This window comes from Pyrus communis, chromosome 5, assembly GCF_963583255.1.
Source record: "Pyrus communis chromosome 5, drPyrComm1.1, whole genome shotgun sequence".
In the NCBI taxonomy this organism is placed as follows: domain Eukaryota; kingdom Viridiplantae; phylum Streptophyta; class Magnoliopsida; order Rosales; family Rosaceae; genus Pyrus; species Pyrus communis.
In genome coordinates, this window is record NC_084807.1 from 11,039,553 (window position 1) to 11,049,522 (window position 9,970).

At 40.6% G+C, this 9,970-nt stretch overlaps 1 protein-coding gene across 1 annotated transcript; it reads right to left on the reverse strand.

Annotated features, from left to right (window-relative positions):
- Positions 1-4,637: 4,637 nt before the first annotated feature.
- Positions 4,638-5,883, reverse strand: LOC137734282 (uncharacterized mitochondrial protein AtMg00810-like). Its single transcript, XM_068473575.1, has 2 exons — positions 5,675-5,883; positions 4,638-5,631 (listed from the first exon to the last, which is right to left on the reverse strand). The coding sequence occupies exons 1-2, from the start codon at positions 5,881-5,883 to the stop codon at positions 4,638-4,640; spliced, it is 1,203 nt and encodes a 400-aa protein (XP_068329676.1).
- Between the last annotated feature and the right edge of the window lie 4,087 nt (positions 5,884-9,970).

Below are 9,970 nucleotides of genomic sequence, written 5' to 3' on the forward strand. Positions count from 1 at the left end.
CATCACTAAACCCTAGGGAAGCGCCGAACAAGCTCTCCAAGATTAAGGTTGTGAGGATGTTGATCGCCTAATGTTAACGGTAATGTCCCAAAAGTCGTTGTCAATCGGCCAAGCCATCATTAAAGGTGATCTCGATCTAAGTTCAATTCAGTGAAGGGTGCTCTCGCAGCACCCTCACAAGCTTCTCCTCCTCCATTGCCGTGAGACTTGATGAAATGATGACGGGCAATGTTTCGCCTTTTCCCAAAAACACATACTTCAAATGGTCCGGCAACGGCTTAAGTTCAAGCGATGGTGCCTGAACAACAGAAGGTAACATCTTAGTGGAAACTGAATTTGAAAGTGAGAGTGGAACCTTACCATATTGTTGTGGCAATGACTCAAGGGCTGCCACAACCTTAATTATTTCTTCACTAGAACCCATTGCAAAGAATTCCTCCTCCTTGCCGTGGCCTTGCATTGGCCCAAATCCTTCATTTTTGCGCTCTATGGCCTTAGTGATGGTTGTTTCCAGGGCGTCCTCGTTCAATTCTTCAAGGTATACCTGCGCCAAAGAATCGATAACATCAATGGAAAAACAAGAATGGTCATCAACGGGATATCTCATAGTTTCAGAAATATTAAAATCAATCACTTCCCCATCGAATTCCATTGTCAAGGTGCCTTTGTATACATCAATCTTTGTTCGGGCCGTCTTCATGAATGGCCTACCAAGGAGAATCGGCAAAGATGTAGAATGGGCTGAATCCTCCATGTCTAGGACGTAGAAATCAGCCGGAAAAATTAAATGGTTCACCTGCACAAGCACATCTTCCAAAACTCCTTTTGGATACGCGTTAGAACGATCGGCCAATTGTATAATTACACCATCTTGTTTTAATTCACCCAAATTCATAGATGCATAAATAGAATAAGGCATGACATTTATGGATGCACCTAAATCAAGCATGGCATGTTCAAAACGATTATGTCCAATCACACAAGGAATCGTGAAACTACCGGGGTCTTTGCACTTGGTAGGCAGTTTACGTTGCCAAACAGCGGACACATTCTCGCTTACCTTCACTACCTCTTTGTTTGCCCTTCTTCTCTTTGTATTGCATAGGTCCTTGAGGAATTTAGCATACTTTGGAACCTGTTTGATTGCATCGAGAAGCGGTATGTTCACTTGCACCTTCCGGAACGTTTCAAGAATGTCCTTCTCGCTTTCTTTCTTTTTTTCTTGCATGAACCTGCGAGGAAAAGGTACATTGGGCAGATTAGGACGTGAAGTACATGAATTTGAACTTAAATTACCTGATTTGGCCGAGTTAGGGTGATCTGCCTCAGGTTGTGTCGTCTCTTCATCTACTTTCTGGGCAGATTTGGGATTGTTTGGCTCGGTCCCAACTTCTTTTCCACCCCTTAGGGTGATGGCCTTGGCGGATTCGAATCCTCCCTTTGGATTGACTGTGGTTGAGCTAGGAAGCTTTCCTTGCTCTCTAATCTGTCCAAGGAACTCAGAAATCTGCCCTATTTGTTTCTTCATATCCGTCATCTCCTTCTCGTTATTTGCTATCCGGTTGTTTTGATTTTGCAACCCCTGCGAAATAGAGGTTAGTAATTGCATAGCTTGATCACTTTCCAAGGACGTACCTGAATGAGATGATGCCGAAGGTTGTTGGGGTTGTTGGGGTGCATACGGCTTGGAATAAAAACCAGGGGGGTTTGGCCTAAATCCTCCTTGTTGGGCAGCTTGTTGTGGCTCCCTCCATTTGAAGTTTGGATGGTCCCTCCATCCGGCATTGTAAGTGTTCGAGTATGGGTTGTTTTGATTTTGTCCTTGGAAACCAATTGCATTGGCAGATTCCCACCCACCATTCTCGATTAGTTGAGGGCACTTGTCGGATGGATGCCCTTGAATTGAGCACACGCCACAAACTTGGTGTTCTTGTGCTTTTGGACCAATCACAACCTGAGAAACAAGAGAAGTAAGATTAGCAAGTTGTGATTGAATTTCAGAAATAGCACATTGACGAGGCATTCGTTACTATGGAATACGCATGAAACTTATGCCAAGAATTCGTTTAACGCGATTGTTTATAAGCAACCTCCACTACTTGTGAATATAAGTTCGTAACTATTAGGTGAAACTCACTTATATTCTAGCGTCATATTCATTCAAACGGTTAAACAAATTGAATCCACAACTTATGAAATTCCAACCAAAAGTAATCAATTCATATTGCAAGCATAAACATGTATTTTGAATCACCCCCTAGCTAAAGGGGGTTTAGTTCCTCATAACTTTGAAATCAAAGAAACACCTAAACATTCCAACAACTCAAACGTGAATTGTATGAACGTTTAGGCACTCTTCTCTTCCATTCTCATACGTACAAAACAAAGAGAATTAAATTTAAACTTTGAAATCAAAGAAACACCTAAACATTCCAACAACTCAAACTTGAATTGTATGAACGTTTAGGCACTCTTTTCTTCCTCATTGTTGTAGCACAAGGTCTAAGGTGAGCTTTGGGGATTATGTGAAGTGTTTTGGAGGGATGGGAAGTGGTTGGATAGTGGCTGCAATGAAGGAGAAAAACTGCACAGAAAATGGAAGGGGAATTGCGGCAATCGATGTGTATTTGTGTTGTGTGAAGTGTTGTGAATGGAAATATGAGATATGAATTGAATGAATGAATGCTAGGGTATTTATAGGGGTAGTGGAGGGAACATATGGCTGTTTGTTTAAGCATTTGTGTGGAGGAATGATGGAAAAACAGCTAGGACACATGTGAAAACTGGAATTGCACAAGGGGAGCAAAGGGAACCCACGACATTGAGTGTTTGTTTGATGATGATGCATGTGATGGGTGGGAACAAAGGGGGAAACATGGCACAAGGGGGCTTGAATGAATGATTGAATGTGCATGTGGATTTTTAAAGAATGAGTGATGGTGTAATGATGAAGTGAATGCATGTGAAAATTAGCTAGGAAAAGTTGTGGAAAGGCAAGGGAATACACGGCATTGAGATGTTGTTAGTGTGTGAATGCATGTGAATTAAAGCTAGGGTGAATGATTATGTGTTTGTGAATTATGCAAGATTGTATGGATGAATGATTAGGGTCTTGTAAGGGTGGGAATGCATGTGTTGTGCATGGTTGTGAAGCTGGAATTAAGGGGGAAAGCCACGACAATGAAGATGGGTGCATGTGTTGGATGATTTGTTTGTTGGTTAAAGCTTGTGAGTGAATGATTAAAGATGCATGTGGATGAATTATACAATGGAAAAGTATGGGAGTGACACTAGGTTGAATGATGATGAGTGCATGTGAGTTGAAATGCATGTGGAATGAAGATGGAGAAGGTGGTGTAATGATGCATGGTTGTAGTTTAGGGTGTTGAATATGGATTTGCATGGCTTTTGAAGTGATTGTGGGTTTTGGAATTGGAAGGAAATGCATGGCCTTGGGGTTGGTTTAAGAGAGAATGGGCTAGGCCCTTTGTTTTATGTCCAAAGTGAATACAAGGTCTTCAAATTCGTCCAACACTTTGGCTCCAATCATATGCTATCCATTCCAAGCCCAATTTTGCTCCAAAATGCTCCAAAATGCATCTTTTTGCTCCCTTAGCCATATGAACCTAAAAACACACGAAAATGGCTTAATCTACTAAAACAACTATGAATTAACAACAAAGATGCACGAAAACAAGCTAAGTAAGTCGCCTAAATATGCTCCTATCACTCACCATGAAGGAGAGCTGGTGGGTGTGAGTTTGAGTGGCAATTGAGCAGCAACGTTAATGGTGACAAGGGTGGGCAATGGGGGTGTGATTATGTTGGTGGATTCAGCCATGAGGATCGGGAAATTAAAAAAAAAAATTTTGCTCGATGGAGCTTTGTTGCTCTGTATACCAAATTAGAGTGAATATGGAATGTATGTTCTTGTATATTTCACAAAAGGAATTTACATGTGTTATATACAATTTTGAATTGTGCCAAATTAAGAAAATACAAGACATTTAACAAAAGAATATTCAATTACAATCTTCTAGTAAATGAGAAGATACTCAACGGTGATCATGTGTAATTGCCTGATTCGAATTGTTAATATCTGGTGGAGAGGTTATTTCCATGATTTTAGGAGATTCCCTTTTACTTACCTCGATTCCAAAATAGTAAACATGCCCTAAGTGAAATCATTGGGATTGTTGCTCCCGACTTAAAAGAACAGTTTGGTGGTACTGTATATGATAGTTGTGATCACGGGAAAGAAAACCAAGGTTCTTGTTGAATTTCTTTGTTATGTTTTATTTCATCATGAGCCCGATTACAATGTACAACCATCATATATAAGGAGAAGACCTTCCTTAATTTATGCCACAATTGAAGGCTTAGGGAAGACAAACAACAACTTCTTAAATTAGGGAGTTGACAACTATGATTAAGGGGAGATGACAACATAGACTCCTATACAAAGGAACCAGACTATTAACCACCTAGGGAACAATCAATACTTAGGGGGAAACAAGCTTGAGAAGTTGACAAAACCCCTTAATGCCTAATGACACGGAAACCATCCTAATATCTAGGAAACCCTAATAACCACTGGGCTACTTCCAATACTCCCCCTCAAGCTGGACCTAGGAGGTTTATGGAGCAAGCTTGGACAGAAGTCGTCGAAACTGATGCGAGGCCAAGGGCTTGGTGAAGATGTCGGCCAGTTGGTCAATGCTTCGGGTATAATGTGTCTGAATCATCTGTGACTGAACTTGTTCCCGAACATAGTGGCAATCAACTTCAATGTGTTTCGTCCTCTCGTGAAACATTGGGTTGGATGCAATATGCATTGCGGCCTGGTTATCACAAAATAAGGACACAGGGAGCGTGGTTGGTTCATCCAAATCACACAGAAGACCCTTTAGCCATATCAATTCACACGCAGTTGAAGCCATGGCACGATACTCGGCCTCTGTACTTGATATGGCGATGACAGTTTGCTTTTTACTCTTCCAGGTGACCAAGTTTCCACCTACAAAGGTGTAATAGCCAGTAGTGAACTTACGATCGATGGTATTACCTGCCCAATCAGCATCGCAATACCTCATGATTTGGGTATTTTCATTCTTCTTCATCATGATACCACGACCCACTGAACCTTTCAAGTAGCATAGGATCCTTTTAATAAGATTCAAATGTTCGAGTGTTGGGGATTGCATGAATTGGCTCACGATACTCACAGAATAGGTGATGTCGGGTCTGGTGATGGTTAGATAAATCAACTTACCCACCAGCCTCTGATAATAACTTATATCTGTGAGTGGCGTGCCATCCAAGTTAGGTTTGATTTTGCTATCAAGAGGGGTAATGGCAGGTTTCGCATCGCTCATGTTAGCTTCCTTGAGTAAGTCCAGGACATACTTCCGTTGGTTAAGGAATAGTCCTTTGTGAGAGGTTTCCATTTCTATACCAAGGAAGTACTTCAAGATTCCAAGGTCTTTAATTGCAAACCTTTGTCTAAAAGATTGTTTCAGGTTGCAGATCTCGTCAGGATTATCCCCCGTGATTATCAGATCATCGACATAGATCAGTACAACCAGTTTGTTCACAGCTCCAGTGCGAACAAAGAGTGAAGAATCTGAATTGCTACTTTTGAAACCAAATGAGAACTAAGCTTAACTTGGCATACCAAGCTCGGGGAGACTGCTTTAGCCCATAGATAGATTTGTGCAGTTTGCACACTAAGTCAGGTTCATTGCTTTGGGGATGCCCTGGTGGCAACTTCATATAGACTTCTTCTTTGAGATGGCCATGCAAGAAAGCATTCTTTACGTCCATTTGGTACATGGACCACCCCTTGTTTACAGCCACGGACAATAGAACCCTAACTGAGTTCATTTTTGCCACAGGTGCAAATGTTTCTTTGTAGTCCACTTCGAACGTTTGAGTGAATCCTCGAGCCACCAACCGTGCTTTATGTCTCTTAATCGATCCATCTGAATTAAATTTGAACTTGTAAATCCATTTATAGACCACGACTTTCTTGCCTTTTGGAAGTTTGGTGATGCTCCAGGTTTTGTGTTGGTCTAGGGCTTGAAGTTATTCGTTCATTGCTTTCTTACACACTCCTTGGCTGTTAGCATCGTCAAAACTTTGAGGTTCACTATATCTTGAAATGCTGCTTAGGTAAGCTGCATGTTGTTGTGCCACTCTTTTGTACGACACGTAGTTAGAGATGGGATGTGTGGGTTTGTAGGTGACAAAGTCTTGAAATCTTGTGGGGAGTTGTCTCGCAAGCATTGGATTTCGGCGTGGAGCAGGAGTAGTTGTCTCACATCCATTGACACCTTGAATTTCATTGTGAGTATCATCTTGGTTGTCCCTACCTTCATGCAGTGTATCTTCTGAAGTGCAGTCGTCAATGCCACCATCAGTGATGCCATGGCTGTGACCTTGTTTTGATGAAGCTTCAAGCTCGATTCTTGGCAGTGGGAACACATCCAATGTACTATCCCCTTGGCTTGTTATTTCACATTGTTTGCTAAAAAAAGGGTTAGTTTCATGGAATTGAACATCTTTAGACACAAGTAATCTCCTCAGTTGGGGATTATAACACTTATATCCCTTTTGTGAAGAAAAGTAACCAAGAAAAATACATTTAGCAGCCCTGGGATCTAATTTATCTCAGTGATGAGGTTGAATGTGGACAAAGCATATGCAACCAAAAACTCTAAGGTGTGAGAGGTCGATCTTGCTTCCTTAACCTCAAGAGGAGACTTGAACTCCAAGACTCGGCTAGGGAGTCTATTGATGATATAGGCAGCTGCCATAACCCCTTGGGACCAAAATCTTTTTGGTACATTCATTTGTAGCATTAGAGCTCTAGTTTTTTCGAGCAAGTCATAGTTTTTTTGTTCGGCAACACCGTTTTGCTAAGGTGTGCCAACACAACTTGTTTGGTGCATGATGCCATGAGTGCTTAAATATTGTTTCATGATATGAGATGTGTATTTGGTGCCATTGTCAGACCTAAAAGTTTGGATTTGAGAGGAGAAATGGTTTTTAACAAGGTTATGGAAGTCTTTGAACACTTCCATTACTTCATGCTTAGACTTTAAACGATATAACCATGTGACTCGAGAGAAATCATCCACAAAGATCACAAAGTACTTATAACCATCAAAAGATTCATTAATTGGTCCCCATACATCAGAATGAATAGTTCAAAACATCTATTAGTTCTGGACAAGGAAGATTTAAAAGGTAACCGAGTGGCCTTAGACAAATGGCATGTTTCACATGAGGTTACATCCTTTCCTAGATTTGGAAACAAAGTCAACAAAATGGTTGGGGCAGGGTGAGCTAAACGTTGATGCCACAATTGGTTCTCTTGAATGGGATTGAACTTGGCTTAGAACCCCCTGGAATTGTTCTTTGACATGTAATAGAGACCATCTAGGAAAAACCCTTCACCAATCGTCTTCTTGGTGGCACAGTCCTGAAAAATGACATTGTGAGGGGAGAATATGGCCAAACAGTTCAAGGTATTTGATAGGAGCATATTTATGCGCCTTAGTTAGCTAGTTCTTATGCATTTTTGTTATGTTTTCTTCGTTAAAGTAGTCTTTTAAGCTACTTTCATGTGTTTTCAGGTTTAAAGGACATATTACATGAAATGATGCAATTTGGAGCTTTTGGAGCAAAAACTGAGCTGGAATGTGGTGTATGTAAATGGAGCACGAGGAATGGACGAGGTTGAAGGTAAAAGGAGCTTAAGAAATGAAGAAATGAAAGTGAAGAGCAAAGAAGTCGGAATTGGCAACCAAAGTTTCTAAAGTTGGAAGTTTCTATTCTTGGAGGTTTCCATTATCGTGAGTTTCTATTCTTGGCTTTGGGCTTTTAGATGACCTAAACCCTAAGCCCATGCCGCACCTAAACCCTAAGCCCATGCCGCACCTAATGTTCTAGAAACCCTATTTTCTGGTGGATTTCCAACCTTTGCCGCACCCAAACCCTAGCCCATTTGTCTAACCTGATTTCTTTAGGGTTTGGCTGCCTATATATATATGTTTTACCACCATGCCGCAAACACAACCCTCTCCACAAATCAGAAATTCGTCAAAATATATTCAGCCCCCTTACCGCAGCCTTCCACCACCAATCTGCCATATTTTCACACTTTGCCGCAACCCCCATGTCCCCTAAACACTACCATATCATTCCTTCCCCACTCATCCATCTAAATAACCCCTAGAACCTGTCCTAGTTCTTGTGCCGCAGACAAGAGGAGGAGAAAAAGCTTGGGACGTTCATGCCATTCTATTGAGGATTGCTGGAACGTTTTAGGTGTTGTCTTTCCGTTGAATTCCATGTTTAATTTTGATATTCTTTGTGTTGTGAGTATGAGGAACTAAACCCCCTTGGTTAGGGGGGAATTCGAAACCATGTGCATGCTTGCAATATGATTTGATTACATTCAGTTGTTATTTCATAAGTTATGGATTCAATTCGTTCATCTATTTGATTGATAACTTATTTGTGTATGTTGATTGAGAGTGCACGCTTAGTTCTCATGCATGAATATGATGCTAGATTATGAGGGAGTTTCACCTAATAGTTACAATCTTATAATCATAAGTAGTGAAGGTTGCTTGAAAACAATCGCGTTGGATGAATTCTTAGCATAAGTTTCATGCAATTCATAGTAACGAATGCTTCGTCAATGCTTATGTTTTTCATAGAACTTACTGATTCTTGCTTGTATCTCTATTATGCAATTCATATAGGGAACTTGTAGGGAATGTTTTGAGTTGTCGTATGCAATCATCCAACTTAATAACTTGTGGAAAAACTGAGGGTTAATTAGTGCAATTCACGGTTAATCTGGGGCGTTGAGTATTTATAATCTATTGGGAGAACAACTGAAGATCGTTTTGTTTGCAAGTGTGACATGTGTGGAGAAGAACCTCCTAACTAGCCTTTTATCCATCCTTTTTATCCAAAAACATTCTACAATCTGTTTAGTTTAAAGTTTCTGTTTTATGTTAAATTTTCGTCCAAAACAAATCCCCCTTTAATTTGAAGTCTTAGATTAGTTAGAAAGTGTTTTGATTTGTGTTTCTAAGTATTTTGATTCAAGTTTTCACCCAATTTCGTCCAAATTAGTGTAGGTGCTCAAAACTGCCCAGAAAGTGGTTTTTAGGCAGTTTTGAGTCTTCTAGTTGCTGTTTTGGGTTTTAGGTTTGTTTAAGTGTTTTAACTTTTAGTTTTGCATTCTTTGAGTCGAGTTTAGTGTTTTAAACTTTGTTTTTGAGTTTTTAAGTCAGTTTCCAAGTGTTTAGCAATCCCTCCTAATCCCCGGTCTAGAACGATCCCTACTTACATCTTTACTACAATTTGACAAAAAGAGGGTTTAATTTGTGTGCTTACTTATTTCGCATCAAATTTTTGGCGCCGTTGCCGGGGATTAGCAACTTTGCTAATCCCTTGGATTGTTATTTTCTGTTTACTTATTTTTGTTAAGTCTCTGACCTAGTTTTGTTTTCCTTGTTTTAGGTACTTGTTTATGACTCGGAGTTCTAATCCGGTTCACGAACATATTTTAGACTTTGACGACGATTTTGAGCGTGAGTTGAGACGTAAGAGGAAGAACCCTGAACCTAGTGAATCAAGTGCAAGTTCCGAGTCCGTCTCTGAATTTGAAGAAGAGGAGGAGGAAGCCACGGCAGGGATATTTGAAGAAGTCCAAGGCATGGCGGTGGACAACCGTACACTCAAGGAGCTTGCAGCTTCGGGATTGGGTAATGCCGCACCCTTGTGCATTCAATACCCCATGGCTGCCCAAGGTAAGACGGATGAGTTTGAATTAAAGTCAAGTTTGCTTCATCATATTCCTAAATACCATGGCTTGTCCATGGAAGATCCTAACAAACATTTGAAAGAATTTGAAGTAGTTTGCTCTAGTATGACTCCCGTCACTGTTGAC

Bases quoted from the DNA above. Each gene is read 5' to 3' on its own strand.
- LOC137734282 (XM_068473575.1), bottom strand. From the start codon at position 5,883: ATGAACTCAGTTAGGGTTCTATTGTCCGTGGCTGTAAACAAGGGGTGG. The intron at 5,632-5,674 runs GTATGCCAAGTT...TTTCAAAAGTAG, and splicing joins AAGCAGTCTCCCCGAGCTTG to CAATTCAGATTCTTCACTCT.